Source organism: Bubalus kerabau, chromosome 7, assembly GCF_029407905.1.
Source record: "Bubalus kerabau isolate K-KA32 ecotype Philippines breed swamp buffalo chromosome 7, PCC_UOA_SB_1v2, whole genome shotgun sequence".
Taxonomy (NCBI): Eukaryota; Metazoa; Chordata; class Mammalia; order Artiodactyla; family Bovidae; genus Bubalus; species Bubalus kerabau.
Window position 1 is genome coordinate 108,493,680 of NC_073630.1, and position 15,264 is coordinate 108,508,943.

At 56.6% G+C, this 15,264-nt stretch overlaps 1 protein-coding gene across 1 annotated transcript; it reads right to left on the bottom strand.

The window, feature by feature from the left end:
* Nucleotides 1-8,008: 8,008 nt before the first annotated feature.
* Nucleotides 8,009-12,626, bottom strand: MSX1 (msh homeobox 1). The gene is made up of 2 exons (XM_055589086.1): nt 11,923-12,626; nt 8,009-9,512 (listed from the first exon to the last, which is right to left on the bottom strand). Exons 1-2 carry the CDS (start codon nt 12,389-12,391, stop codon nt 9,070-9,072), a joined length of 912 nt encoding a protein of 303 aa, XP_055445061.1. The 5' UTR covers nt 12,392-12,626; the 3' UTR covers nt 8,009-9,069.
* Between the last annotated feature and the right edge of the window lie 2,638 nt (nt 12,627-15,264).

Consider the following 15,264-nt stretch of genomic DNA (forward strand, 5'->3'; position numbering starts at 1 on the left):
GGGTGTCGGGGAGTGGGGGCGGACCCTGCCTCACAGCTGAGGCCCAGCTGGCTCCTAAGGTCGCCAGCGATTCTGGAGACTCCAGGGTGGGAGCTGGGGGGAGGCTCGGAGTCTCATATCTGAATAAGCTCGCGAGGGAAGGAAACTACAGCGGGGCCTGGGGCTTACCTCACCCCCTCCAGGTTGCGAAGCTCCTCCAGAAACCCTCTCTGTATGTGGCGGGCAGCAGAGGCACAGAAGAGAATGAAGGGTGCCAAGGAAAAAGCATCTCTTCAGGGTTACCCTGATCCAAGCCACCATCACGTTCCCTCTAACTGGGAGGGCGGTCCCTCCTCTTCCACCTTCCCGGTTCAACTACATCTCTCGGAGCTTCTGAAAATGCAAAGCGGACCCTGGAGGCCACTTCCGGCCTCCGCCCAGCCTCAGGGCCTTTGCACTTGGCTGCCCCTCTTCACAGGAGGTTCTTCTCTTGGCTCCTCTTTGAATTCAAGCTCCTCCTCACCTTTTGGGTTTCAACTCACAGGTCGCCTCCGCAAAGAGGTCCACCTTGACTGCTTCCATTATACTCATCACCGCCCTTCCAAGCCCTCCTCTCTAACCGCAGTTGGTATTTGTTTGTTACGGTGTCCGCCTTGTTCCACCGCTGAGTGAATCAATGAAGGTACACCAGACCCACACTTTCTGCCTACGACCTGTTCCAAATAGCAGGACCCCTTCAAGCCTCTGTTTTATCATCTGTCACTGAGGACATAATTCCATTGGTGAAAACATCGCATCTCTAAGGCGATGTCCAGAACGGTTTCTCCAAATTCAACATGGATTTAGGGGGGCACCAAGAATCTAGAGCAAGGCAACTGGTCAGTCTTGACTGTGGTCCTAGGGGTGGTTCTGCCACGTGCTCTGGCCTAGGTGCCAGTGCTTCCTGGTGGCTCTGTTGGCATTCGGATGAGTTTCTTAATTCATGCTGGAGGTGAGGGGGTTGGTGGAAGACACTGTTCTGGTCTTAGGCACCTGTGTGACCTTTGGCAAGTCACTGTATCCCTTTGTGACTTGTTTTCCTCACCTGTGAAAGAAAGTGAAAGTGAAGTTGCTCAGTCGTGTCCGACTCTTTGCGACCCCATGGACTGTAGCCTATCAGGCTCCTTTGTCCATGGGATTTTCCAGGCAAGAGTGCTGGAGTGGATTGCCATATCCTTCTCCAGGGGAGCTTCCCAACCCAGGAATTGAACCCAGGTCTCCCACATTGCAGGCAGACGCTTTACCGTCTGAGCCACCAGGGAAGCCACCTGTGGCTGTAATAAGGCTTAATAAGAGTGCCTGTGTCTCAGGGAGAGGATTTAAGGATTAATTCCGGGCCCACAAGTCTTCCCTGATAGCTCAGTTGGTAAAGAATCTGCCTGCAATGCAGGAGACCCCGGTTCTATTCGTGGGTGGGGAAGATTTGCTGGAGAAGGGATAGGTTACCCACTCCAGAATTCTTGGGCTTCCCTTGTGTCTCAGCTGGTAAAGAATCTGCCTACAGTACTGGAGACCTGGGTTTGATCCCTGGGTTGGGAAGATCCCCTGGAGAAGGAAAAGGCTACCCACTCCAGTATTCTGGTCTAGAGAATTCCTTGGACTGTATAGTCCATGGGGTCTCCAAGAGTTGGACACAACTGAGCGACTTTCACTTTCTGGATCCACAGAGGGTTCAGAATCTTCTATCCTTCCCATCAGCATCCAAGGGCAAGAGCACCACACTGAGCAAAAAGAACACTCCTGCCGCTTCAGACTCACTCATTCCTCAACACCTTAGGACCACCCTCCTAACCCTTGGGGAATCCAAGCAGGCATGTCTTTCAATCGGTGGCCAAAGCATCTGAGGAGGCTACCAGCAAGACCAGACCAGCCAGACACGGGCAGACGCGTGTCCTCCAGACGTCCTAGTTCAAGTCACCCCAGCTTCCTCTGCATCAGTCTGGACATGACTCCTTTCTGATGACCAGAAAACTGAGGCTCAGAGAAGTGAAAAGGTAGGTGACAGCGCCCAGCAAAAGCCTGCCTCCTACAGAAGCTCTGCTCAGCTCTCACTATCTCTGTGCTTCTTCCGGAGTCCATCTATGCCTCAGTTTCCTTGTCTATAACGGGGCTACCAGAACTGTGTGCTGTCCCAGTAGTGAGGATTCCTTGGTATGATCCACATGGAGCGCTTGGAATGGTCCTTATACGTGCCAGGGCTCTATACGTGTTAGTTTCAGTTATCTCAGGAAGGACAGGTCTGCGGTTATTTTCCATCTCCAGCTTGGGAGCGCAGGTGACATGCTAGACCAACAGACCTGGGAGGAGAGCTTTTCCTTTCACCCTTTCCAAAGCTCCACGGAGTCACTGTTGTGTCCATTTAGCAGACATGGAGCCTGAGGCTCGGAGAATCTGAGAGGGGAGTCCCGTGTGGGCTTGCCACTGGACGTTTCTTTGGTGGAAGAGCCCCAACTGCCACTGGGAAATAGAAACAGGGGAGGGGTCATCAGAGAGAAAACTAGGTATCTTTTTGAAATAGCATCCCCAAACATAGAGTTCAGCCTTCACCGCCTGGGAGTCCGGATGGTGCCCTGCTGGGGAGGCAGGGAAGCGGCTCCGCGCAGAGGAGGCTTTGAGGTCGCGCCCCACCTGCCCAAACCTAACCCGCCTTGCTCCGGGTAAACAACGCGGCACATGCAGCCTGCAGCGCCCCGCGCGCGCGCGCACGGTGCCTCCGCGCCAAGCGCGGAGAACTCCAGCAGGACCACAGTCCCGTCCGTCTGTGAAACCTGCTTCCCGTGGGTGGAGGAGACAGCCCCTGCGGCCCCACTGCAACAGATTGCGATCCAGCCACCTTTCGGCGCCCGCCAGGAGCTGTAGTTTCTTGGTCTGTAAAATGGGCAGCAAAGGGGGCCGCGGCGGGGCTGGTCTGCCCTGACCTACCCGGAGTCTCTGGTCGGGGCGATCCTTCTGTCCAGCCAGGCTCCCCGAATTAAGAGCAGGCCGTTGAATTCGCTTTTACTCCCCGCAAAAACAGGTCGATATGGCACTCCGCTGCAATGCTCTAGGTCCTGACAGGCAGGCTTTAGGGGCTGATTCTATAGGTTCCAAGAGGGGCATTAATTTGCTAGAATTCATCATCCAGAAAAGCATAAACTTGGATTTCAGCCCCCCCTGTCTGAGTCGTCAGCCCCGACTCTTGGAGTATCTAGGAAAGTGTGTACACACACACACACACACCCCTCTCTTTTAGGTACTCACAATGGAGGGTAACTGCCGGCAGTGCCCAGCATCTCACAGAGCACTTTCTTTCATTTTATACCAGAAATATTTCAAAGAGATTGTTGCCGCATTCCGCACTTTCTATTTTCGGAAAGTCAGGTTCAGAGAGGTTAATAAATTTGCCCAAGTTCACACAGCTAATTAGTACCAAAACCGGGATTCCTAACACCAGATGGTCTGATTCCAGCGGCAAACTGGCTGCTGCTTTTAGAAGCACCACCTTTTCGCTTGGGGACAGGAAGGGGGGCGGCAGCTGAACGGATATTTCAGATCTTGAGCCTGGATTCTTCTGAGCACAAGCAGGGCGTGGGGTCTGATTCCAGGGAGACCCTGTGGAGGCTGAAAGCGGGTTTGGGAGAAGAAGGGTTGGGGGAGGGGGTTCCGGAGGAGGAGCCCCTGGGAGGAGGAAGAAGAGCTGAAGTCACCACGGGGTTCCTAGGAGTGCCCGGTGCTCCCTTTGGCATTCTCGATGCCTCCCGGGAGAACCTCTTGCGTCCTGGAACTGATCCGGCGCACACGCGCGCCGGACATTGCCCCCTACCTTGTCCTTCACGCAGCGGATCTCCCCCACCCGGTTCTCACCCGCTGTGCTCAGAGCTGTGTATGTCCTTCCCCTGTGGAGCCCCCCACCCCCGCCCCGTGGGCCAATCTCCTAGTGCCTTCCCTCTGCCTGAAGTCTCTTTCTGTGGGCTGGACGTCTCTCAATACCTCATTTCTCAGTTTATCTCCCCCCAGTCAGTGTCTATCAATGGGTCTCCCCTGCCGCCTTTAAGTTGTAAATATCAGAGTCACCGGGGCAAAAAGACAGAACTCCTGCAGGGACGTTCGAGGATAGCTTAGAAGTGCTGGGGCTGTTCACTGGGACTCTGGGTGTTGGTTGCGTGCTGTGTGTGCTTGGTTGAGTATGTGTGTTGGTTTTGTGTGCACACAGTGTGCAGCGTCTTTTGGTTTTGCGTGGTTGGGTGTCTGCGTGGGTTGGTTGTGGGTGTTGCATCGCATGTGTTTGGCGAGTCCTGTTTGGGTGTGTGTATCTGTTGACTGTGTGTGTCCGTGTGCTGGGTGTGCATGGTTGGTGACTTGTGCGAGTTGTCTGTGTGTGTGACGAAGGTTGATCTGATGTGTGTTGGGTGTCAGCGTTCGTTGTAACATGTCTTGTATGGGTCAGTTCTGTGTGTGTTAGATGTGTGTTGTGTTGTGTCTGAGTGTGTGCTTGCGCTTATGCTTGCGCGCGTGCGCGCGCGCGCAGGCGCTGTCTATCGCCGAGGGCGCCTAGCCGGGCGTCAGGCAGCAACCAGCGCTACCAGAGCAGGGGCTGTGGGCCCCCGAGGCCGCGGGAGGGCGCTGCGGAGGAGACCGGCCGGGGTGATGAGAGGGTCGCGGAAGGCGTGGAGCAGGGGTGCGGCAGTGGGAACTGAGTGGAACGGCAGGAAATCCCAGAGTCTGGAGTGGGGAGCACGCCGGGGTGCCCTGGAGGATGGACCAGGGGCGGAGGGAAGGTTAAGGTGTTTCCCCGGGCGGCCAGCGGCGGGGCTGGGGAAGTGTCCCGGCCCGGCCTCGGTGTGAGCGGCTGAGAGGGGCGGGGACGGAGCCGGGGAGGCCGCACGGCCCCGGGGGCTCGGCCAGGCCGGCGCCAGCCGCCAAGTTGAAAGGCGGCCGCGGCCTCTCCTTGCTGCTTCCCATTGCGCCCCCGAGGGCTCCAGGCGGGGCGCCTGCCGAGGCCGGGCCGGCCTCTCCTCCGCGCCGGGGGTCACTCAGGGGCAGTGGTCGGTGCGCGGCCCGGACCAGCCTCATGGGCTGTGGGACTCGCACTCAAGGCTCCGGCCTCGTGCTTCGTAAATGTCTTCACTGAGTCTCCTGCGCTAGCTGGGCCTTCCTCCGCGGGTCAGAGAGCGGAGAATGGAACCCTCGCACCAGGCGGTCTTAGCGCGCGCTCTTCAGCCCCTCTCCAGCCTCGCAGAGTCCCTGACCGCCCAGGCCCTGCCGACCTGCAACCAGAGCTAGGAGCGTCCCAGGTCCCCTGCCGCCCCGTAATCTCAGTTCACTGGCTTCCACGCCATGGGCTTTGGTCTCGCCGGAGCGGTCAGAAGCGGAGTTTTTGCTGACCGAGACTTATGTCTCCTCCCCAACACAACGAAAACGCCTTCACAGACATTGTGCAGGGCAGGTGAGGTGTCCCTCCTGATCCCTAAGGGTCAGGGCTAGAAGGAGTTAAATTCGGAGAGCCAGGGCCCGAGTTCTGAGGGGAGGGTTTTCCCAGACCCAAATTGCTGGCCCGGCACTGTGGGACCCTCAACGAAAGGGAGCCGGGCAGTACCGGAAAAGCGTGGATCCCCGAGTGGAATCTGTGTTCGGAATCCCTGCTCTCCCCTTTATTGGCTGTGTGACCTTGGGAAAAACCTCTTAACCTCTCTGGATCCTTGTTTAAAAAAACAAAAAATCTAAATTTGTTGGGAAACGTAGGTAAGGTGGTGCCCTCTGGAACTTCAGCACACAGTAGGCTGCGTTAAGCGCTGGCTCCTCCTTCATCACAACCTCTAAACGAGGTAGGTGGCGACTCCGTTGTGATTGATCCCAAGTTTCCTGCCGGGGAAGGAAATTGATCCGTAGAGGACCGGACGCGGGAACCCCAGCCCACTCCGTCCTCACTTGATAAACAAGCAACTGCGTTCCAAGGGTTGGGCTGGAAGGGAGGCAGTGCCCCCACCTCGCCTCGAATTCCCGCCGGACCCAGCTGAATCTGTCTCAGGTCCTCACCCCAGAGCAGAGCACCCTCCTGATCCAGCAACCATTTATTGAGCACCTTATGTGTGCACGCCCTATCGAGGGAGGAAATCCAGAAACAAAAAGCGGTGCAAAGAAGGGGCTGAACGAAAGAAAACAAAAATGGGGAAAACTGGGGACATAGGAATGAAAGGAAACAGAGACCCAAGGTCCACAGCAGGGCTGGGGCGCGCGCGCAGGCGGGCGCGGGCGGGGGTCGCAGGGCGGCGGTCGGTTCCAAACAGGCAGAGGCTCTGAGTGGGGGATGGGGGCGCGCCCGCCTCGCCTGCAGCTACCGCCAGGCTGGAGCCTCTGCGCGTCTGCCGAGCTCGAGCCGTTGCTCATTACTGCAATTATGTAGCTCTAAGTTTGCCTCGACCCTAAATTGCCAAGTTTCGAGGAGCCAGGAGGCCGGTCAGCTCGGGCCGCGGGAGACACCCGATCCCGCCCTGCCATTCCCCTCTCCCACACGCGTGGAAAACATTCCGGTGTGGCCGACGCACCGTGAGCTGAGAAGATTCAGATCTGCTCGGCATAACCGGGGCGCCCTCCCGCGCAGTAGCTCGTTGACACGTCTCCAAAATCCCGGGGACAAGGGAAGGATTCCCAGGCCCATTTCGCAGATGAGGAAACTGAGGAATAGAGTGATCTTCCCTACGCAGAGTCAGGCAGCGGACATCAACCAACGGGTTTCTCTGACTTAAAGTTTAGTACAAACCCCCAATATAGGAGAGTGGCCGGGGGAGTTTCAGAAAGGAACTCAGATTTGTGGAAGCCCGGGTGTCCCGCGCGAGGTCACTCAGGTTGTTGAGTTTATACGGGGGGTAAACATTCTTTCCGCGTCTGCAAGAAATAGTGATGTACCTAAGCGCTTTTAAGGGGCCGCGTGGGCGCCGGAGTCTGAGATATTTTTAAATATCACTCCCCTCTCTCGGGGATGAAGAGGACCAATTCGGGCCATGCTTGTTGGCCCAGAGGCCGGGGACCACCACCCCCACCCCCGACTGCCTGATCATTGGAACTTTCTTTTCTTAGGGAAGGGAGTGGTGACAAGTTCGACTGTAGCCCCATCCGCGGGACAGAGCCTTTGTCAGAGCTACGTAGATCGAAGGATCCAGGACGCAGGGTACCTCGGAACTCGCCGGCACCAGCTGAGAGCCCGCCCTGGGTGGCTGCGAACCACCCCGAACTCTCTTGGAATTCCGAGGCCAACCTCCGCCTGGGGCTAGAAACCGCGTTGTGAGCCCCAGGTTTCCTCCCCACACCATAGCCGGTCTCTTATCTGCAGAGACGTCTACCCTCCCCGTGTCCAACGTCAGGTACTTCGGGTTCTGACAGCCCTTGGTCTCCTGGCTTCCTCCTCGAAAAGGCCGCCCGGGGCTACCCTATTGTGAAATTTGGAGACGCCCCCACAGCCGGACAGAGGTGGAGGTGAGCCGGGAGCCCTGATCTGGTGAGAATTAAGTCAGGGCCCCCAACTCGAAGGAGAACAGAGCGGCTCCTGGTACATAGTAGGCTTTATTTACTAGAGATCCTTTTCTGCCTTCAACATGCTAGCAAAATTGCCCCCGGAAGGCTAAACTTGGCGCTTGTTCAAATATATTCTCCTGGTAGCCTGAATATAACCTACTATATGAAAGAAAAACCCAGTTTGTAGGCAAGCCTCATGCAAAGGACACCCCACGGCGCTTAGTGTATGGTTGCCCTGCGTTTTCAGCAAACAATTTTTAAAGGGGTCGTAATAGGGAGTGTGAAGGCACTCACATTCTGGCAGCCTCAAAATTAGTTCCTCAAACTGCGTCTACACTGGCGACAGCGGCGGGGTGATTTAAGAGAAGGGAAACGATGCCTCTCCATCCCCCACCTGGCCTCCTGTGGGAAAAACAGGTTTGCGGGGGTGGGAATTGTCTGGATTAGCTGTCTGCAGTCATCAAACCATTTGGGTGATTCTCTTTGTTTTCATAGACGGGTTAAAAGGGGAGAGAAAAGAAAAGACTCGGTTATGGGTCGCCTGAACAAGTGTCGATTTCAGCTTAAAGTGAATTGGAAAATTGAGCCTAATTATCCAAGGTAATTGCTTCAATTCTCCACTTGACTTTGCTAAGGCAGATCTGTCCTGTGTGTTCAAAAAGGCAATCCCTCTGTCCCTGAATATTGCTGTCACCTTTGAAAAGTTGCTGACACCAAACTACTACCAAACTGAAAAGCAACCAAATGTGAAGAGATGGCAAGGAGTAAAATTAAAAGACTAAACGAATGAGATAATTTCTTGTAGCTTAAAATTAATTTATTTAACAAATATAGCTATAATATAAATGATAATAAAATTTCAAATATACAGTATATTACAACAATCCCTTCCAAAGGGAATCTTGAGAGCCACCCAAATGTACTGTTAAATAGAAACAGAAGTTTTTAATTTTTATTTTACAATTTCTTTCTGGTACTGGTAAGAGAGAGGTCCCTTCAACCTACCTTTGTCACGCATCTGTGTATCACTTCCCGCCCCCCCCCCCAAAAAAAGCAAATGTTTTACTGTTGAAGTTCTTTTAAAGTTTTCCATTGGCAAGACCCAGGATCTGCCTCTCCTGCAAAGTTCTTCTCTTTCTCCCCAACTGTTCTCATTTCCAAAATCTTCAAACATGAATTTTCTCTGTGCTTTTTCCTGCCAGGTGTTAGGACAGGAGGCAGCCACGCAGGAGGCATGGCCTCTAGATCTGGTCCAACCACTAACTCTGCTGGGGACTGTGGATACCTTTGGAAACCTCTCTGGCCTCAGTTCCCCCATCTGTAACTCGAAGGGACAGATCTAGCTTCTAGAAGAGCGTCATGGGACCTTCCCAGCCACTTTGGGGGAGGGAATCAGACTTCAGAGAGTTTACTCCGGTAGCAACGGAGGACAAACCAGAGCAGTGTGGGGGTTAGAGAGAAGGTGCCAGGCGGTGCTGAACAGGGGAGCACCTCGTGGGAAGGCTCCTGTTGCTTGCTGGAGGGATCGGCTGGCACCCTAGGTAGGCAACCCTGGGCCTTCTATGTCAGGTGGTACATGCTGTAGCCCACGTGGGCTGTGTAGAGTCCCACGGGCGCCACGGGCAGCGCGGCGCGCTGGAAAGGGCCAGAGGCCCCGTAGAGCGAGGCGCCCGCGGCGGCTGCTACGGCGGCAGGGCCTCCCAGTGGGAAGGAGAGGCCGAAGGCTGCGGGGGGCAACATGGGTTTAGCGGCCATCTTCAGCTTCTCCAGCTCGGCCTCCTGCAGTCTCTTGGCCTTGGCGCGGCGGTTCTGAAACCAGATCTTCACCTGCGTCTCGGTGAGGCTGAGCGAACTGGAGAACTCGGCGCGCTCGGCGATGGACAGGTACTGCTTCTGGCGGAACTTGCGCTCCAGCGCCAGCAGCTGGGCGGTGGTGAAGGGCGTCCGCGGCTTGCGGTTGGTCTTGTGCTTGCGCAGGGTGCAGGCCGGAGGACTCAGCCGCCCTGAGGGGCCGAGAGAGAGAGAAATGCAGAGGGTTAAGAAAGTGGAGCGCCATCCGCCCCGAAGTGGGACTAATAATCAATAACAACGCCCGCTATTCATTTGCGTCGAGCACCTCGGAGCCAGGCGCCCTCCTGGAGCGGCACTTGGAAAATGTCTTCTCCAGCTCCCACCGCCGGCCCACAGGGTAGACGTTCTTGTCTACCTTTTGCAAATGAGGAAACGAAGCTTCCAGGTAAAGCTCAGCCGTGTTCAAAGCCAGATATAATTGGGAAGAGGTAAACAGCCCTTAAATCTAAGTGGCTGCTTAGGAAGGCTTTCTCCCACCACCACTCAGGTTGGGACGGGTGGATATTAACAGGACAAGAAATGCGCAGAAAGAGGCCCTGCACCCGAGATCATATTTAATTTTAGGCGTTGGCTAAACATTTGTCATCTGTGCCCACTAAGTGCTCAGCGCCTGGGGATACGCCGTTCTGTGGCTGAAAATCCAGATCTCCCAATCCCACAGTCTTTCACTTACAACAGTGCGGTCCATGGGGTCGCAGAGAGTCGGGCAGGACTTAGTGCCTATTCTAAGCTCGGGCCTCGCTGACCAGAGGTGGAGCAACCCCGGATGTCACGAATGTCACACCATAGCCGAATCTCAAATATAAAAATGTGCCACAGTCTGGGGCTTGCTTTTAACGGGGCTTTTTCTTATGATTGTTCCAATTGTGTTTTAGGCCTGTTCCACGCCCAGCTCCTTGGCCTCTGGTCTCTCTCATATGTGTGCCTGTTATGGGCAGAATGCAGTGGCTTCTCCTTGACCAGTGCTCCAGTCCACAGAGATCAACGCTGCTGGTGCCCAGCTGCCTTTTTACTTATGGCTTCAAAAGATACCCTCAAGGATGGGCGGTGAGTGAACACCTTGGCAGAGGGCTCATGCGGCCCGGGACAGGGTCGGCAGGGCGAGTCAACGCCTGCCACACCCAGCAGCTGCCGCCTGGTTAAAAACGTGGAACACAATTATTCCCAGGACAACAGAGATCACCCCGACTTTGGGTCAGAACCCAGGCCTGAAAAGAATTCTTAAGTCCTGGAAGGGACGCTTTGCCTACGCAGCAGCTTCACTGGGGGAGAAATGAATTCAAATCTAGAGAATGTTTTCACCAGACGGGTTTTGCCTAATTATGCAATTTTCTTTTTGGAATGCTTTAAAAAAAAAAAAAAAAAAATGATCCTCTGGGCTCTCAGGCCACCAGGATGTGAGTCAAACGAAAACTGGTGTTAACATCCCCCCTTCTTCCCTGGTCGAGACCATTGGGAGTCCGGGAAGCAGTTGGCCCCCGACTCGCTTTCCGCCGGGCCACCCGAGGGGCGGGCGCCGAGGGAAACGTCACACCCTTCGGTAGTTAACAGACCAGCGCTAGGCCACCTTCTCCAGCCATTAGGCCCAGGGAGGGGCTGGCCTTTCAAAGACGTTTAATCCCCCGATAAAAATCATTCCTCAGCATCACGCCATTGAATTCGGGTTGCTATTATGCCGCACCAAATAATCGGAGGAAACGAGGAAAACTTGGGAATTTCCCGTGCTCCTGAAATATCTCCGAGTGTGTTCGCTGGGCAGAGAAGCCCGGTGGCCGCGAGGCCTCGGAACGACCCCGAAGGGGTCTTTGGCGGCTGGAGTCCGCTTCCACCACCCAGCCCGAGACATTTGGGAGCTTCCGATCATGTTGGAGGGGGCGCCTCCCACTAATTGACTTGGTGCCCCGCCCCCTCCACTGGAACCTGAGCGCTTCGCCTCCTCCCCCTACATGATCCATCCACCCTGAGCACCAAGTATCTACCTGAAACACGAAGGGGGCGGGGGAGGGGGGATTTTGCAAGAGCTTCGGAAACACAGTGGGCAAAGAAATACTCTGGTGGGTGGACGTGGAGAAGGGGAGGGGGGCGCACTAGGCTTCTACGATGAGAAAGTGAAACTCTGCTCTGGAAAGATGTCCCGCACTCTTCGAACCCACCCGTTGGGGTAACGGTGAAGTAACAGGGCTTAGGCTCTGACAGAGGAGCCAGCCGAGACTCCTGGGGTCGTTTGGTGGAGGCCCGAGGAGAAGGTGCCCAGACACCCGTGTCCTACAAGTGAACTCCTACCCGCAGCGTCGCCTGGAAAAGGCGAGGAGGCCGAGAAGGTGGACCGAGAGCTGGGCCTGGGCCAGGCCTCGAACCCTCTTCCTGGGTGGGAGTGGGGAGAGGGGTCGACGACCCCCCACCCCGGGCTCCGCGACCACTCATCTGCAGCACCGGCTCCAGGTACCCGGCCGCAGGTACGCAGACGCCGGAGACAAACAGGCGCCGGAGCGCGGCCTGGCGCCCTCGGGTCCCACAACCCCGCCGGCCCCCTCCCCCGCAGCCCTGGTTCTGGCTACTCACTGGCCGGGGGCGGGGAGAAGCGGGGATTCTGCATCCACGGGGTCCTCTCGGGTTTCTCGGGGCTCTCGGCTTTGACGAGCGCATCTTCTGGCAGTTTGAGGAGTCCTCCCACCGAGAAATGGCCGAGCGGCCGCGGCGAGGACGGCGCATCCGGGGCGCCCAACGACCCCGGCCGGGCACCTAGAGGCTGCGCGGAGCCGCCCGCCGCCTGTGCGCCCTCCGAGGCCGCCAGGACGCTGTCCTTCGCCCCGGGCTTCCTGTGATCGGCCATGAGCGCCTCCACGCTGAAGGGCAGGAGCGAAGGGGACACTTTGGGCTTGGCCCCCTCCTCGTCTGCGCCCATGGCGGCCGCCGTGGCCGCGGTGGTGCTGGGGGTCTGGCCTCCGCCGCCCCCCGCCGGCTTGCCGAAGGCGGAGTCCTCCACTTTGACACCGAGTGGCAAAGAAGTCATGTCAGCAGCCGGGGCCATGCAGAGCCGGGCCACCCCTCCAGCCGCAGCTCCGGCCAGCCGCCGGGCATGAGCTTCGGGCGTGCTGGGAGCGCGGTCGGCCTCTGTGAGCGTCCGGGGCCCTGGCCGGGCGGGCTCTACCGCGCGCGCCTCCCGCCCCTCCCCAGAAGGCCAGCTCCGGCGCTCCGGGCCTGGTTATCCGCTGGCGCCGCCGCGCAGGCGGAGTTCTCGGGCTCACCAGCCGGCTCCGGGTCGGGCCGCCGCTCCCCAGAGAACTTGTTAATAAGGCGAGGCCAGCGCGGCGGCGGCCAATCAGCGCGCGAGGGGGAGGGTCCGGCGCGATCCATTGGGCCCCGCTCGGGCGGACTTGCCCCGAGGCGCGCTGGGCCTCGGGGCGCGTGGGGCTGGGCCCGGGCCCCAGGAGGGCAGAGGAGGGGAGTGGGCGCCGGAAAAACTTTCCTCCGAGCTACAGCCCGTGCCGCCTGTCCCTGTGTGGGTCCCCTGGGTCTCTTATTTTTTTGTGTTCCTGGGGGACTTCCCCTTGTGCTCTATGCTTCTCTTCTGCTCTACCCCCTTCCTCCCTTTCCCTTATCTCCCTTCTTTCCAACTTCTCCCTTTTTTTCTCTATTCCTTTCCTGTTTCTCTCTCCTGCCTCCCCCTTACCTTTCTGTTGTGTCAGCTGCTGGTGTGTGTTTCTCCCTAGTGGATAGTGGAGGATGGTTTCCCTCCTTACCACGGTAATTGGAGTTGAAGTCATTTCTTGTATATTCTTTTTATAGTTTTGTTTTTTTTTTAAACCTGCAGGCTTATTTATTATAGTAGAAAGACATAACATTAATGTATTCTGTAAACACCTTCATTTTCTTCTGTTTCAATCTTCAAAACTTCACCTCTGCGTGTAAGTGGGCCTTTGTCTTCGAAGTGCTGGACTGAAGTTTGCCTAAGAAGCCACTTTCGCGTGGTGCTACGGATGTTAAGAATAAGAATGCATTATGTTATCTGGAATGCATAATCGAGTTTCTCGCTGTGAACTTTAGGGGCGGGGGTGGGGTGGGATTACAACACCTATACTGGCTACCGGCTGGGGGAAGGCCGGTCATTTTGATAAAGAAGTTACTGAATATAAAACCAACAGAAACGACCCCAAAACACTAACCTGGCCTTAATGTGACCTCGATCGCGTGTCTGCAGAAACAATGATAATTCTCCATCTCTGGATCTGATCTTGGGGGGTTAGGGAGGTGTGAAGGTACATTTGGGAGAGAGGGCGAAGAAATGAGGACACTCCCAGGGACGGATCCTCCACGCTGGATATGAGAACTTTTATGCTGCCAATTTCGGAGGAAACGTGATTTTTATTTTTGCTGTTTAAAAAAAGAGGGGAACATGAGTTGGGGGGGGGCGGTGTGCGGAGACGTAAGATCTACACAAACTCGGATCGTGGCTCCGCGGTTTTCTGCGCCTCCTCTTTATGGCCTGTTATCCCGGGGCCCAGGCCGGCGGCTCCCCGGGAGCTGGCGGCGGTGATTGGCGGCTCACCGGCACCGGCCATTGATGGCTGCGGGGTTCTAATCTCCAGGAAACACAAGGGGCTGCTGTGGCCATTTAGGGGTAATTATCCGACCGCGGAGGGACAGCGAATTCCCTCGCCTTTTAACTGGGCGCAATAAAAGCTGTAGATTAGGGGCGTCCAGATTAAGGAAAATGAATTACTAGAGCGGGAACTTTATTACCTGGACGGCGTCCGGGGTCTGGCGGGAGGGGTCGGGATGCAAACGCCGGGGAGATTGGCAGCCTCGCAGAAGTCCGCAGGCTCCACGAAGTTTAAGGCCTGGGGCGGGTTAGGGAATATCCTCGCGTCTGTGAAATTCACGCCGCCTCTGCAGACCTCCTGCACTCCCAAGCCCTGGGCAGGGTTTAGGGCCTCCAGCTCGCGTCTGGCCCAGCTGGAGGCGCGGCGCACCGATGCGGCCTCTCTAAAGACAGGGGACCCCTGGGGGAGACAGGAGAATAGAGTCCTTCTTCCAGGCCGGGAAACCTAGGCCCCGGAGGTTTGCTTGAGGGTTCAAGGATAAAAGGACATATACTCCCACTTTAGAACTATAGGAACTGACACTCAGCGAGGCTCCCAGTCGGATGACCAACTTCTATCACCCGCATTTCCAATTAAACTCTCCCTAGGACAACAGGCACGTGGGAATCTTATTCTGCATTAGGGTTCAAGAGGGAGAGACAACCGAGGCCCCTAAGCTGTTTAGGTCAACCTTTTCAAATTGATCAGTGCGACTTTCTGTTGGGACTTGCTTTTGTTCCGCCCTTGGCTCCCATCTCAACAAGTTTGGCTTCCAGATCTCTTTGAGAATCTGCTATATCTCAGAACTTTCTCACTAGAAAATGCACACCAGCAAAAACAACTTCAAAGCAGGACCCCCTTGGAGTCCGCCAGATAAGACCGCCACCACCACCACCACCCCCTGCTTTAGGGCTTTAGGGCGGACCTGGGGCTCGAACCCCGAAAGTGCAGGCGCGAGGCGCAGAGGGGGCTCAAAACTGTGTCTGGCCGGCGCAGCCAGTCCAGCCAGGCCGCGGACCGGACGGCCGGGCGGCGGGAGAAGGGCCGCATCGCTAATTGCGGGGATAAACAATCTGTCACGATCCCTCAGCGCGCCTAATAGGCAGACGAGGATGTTGTTTTTAGGCGCCAGCGGCGGCCCGATCAAAGGCAGCAGCCGGCGCAGGGGCCCTTGAAGTCGCGCGCCCCCGCCTCCTGGGAGCAAACTGCCTGCACCCGCAGCCCAGGGCCCTGCCGCCGGCCCCTGGGTTTCGCGAGCCCGGCCCGAACCCCATGGCCTCTTTTTTTTAGGTTCGGACTGGGTTCGTGTCTCCTCTGGCAC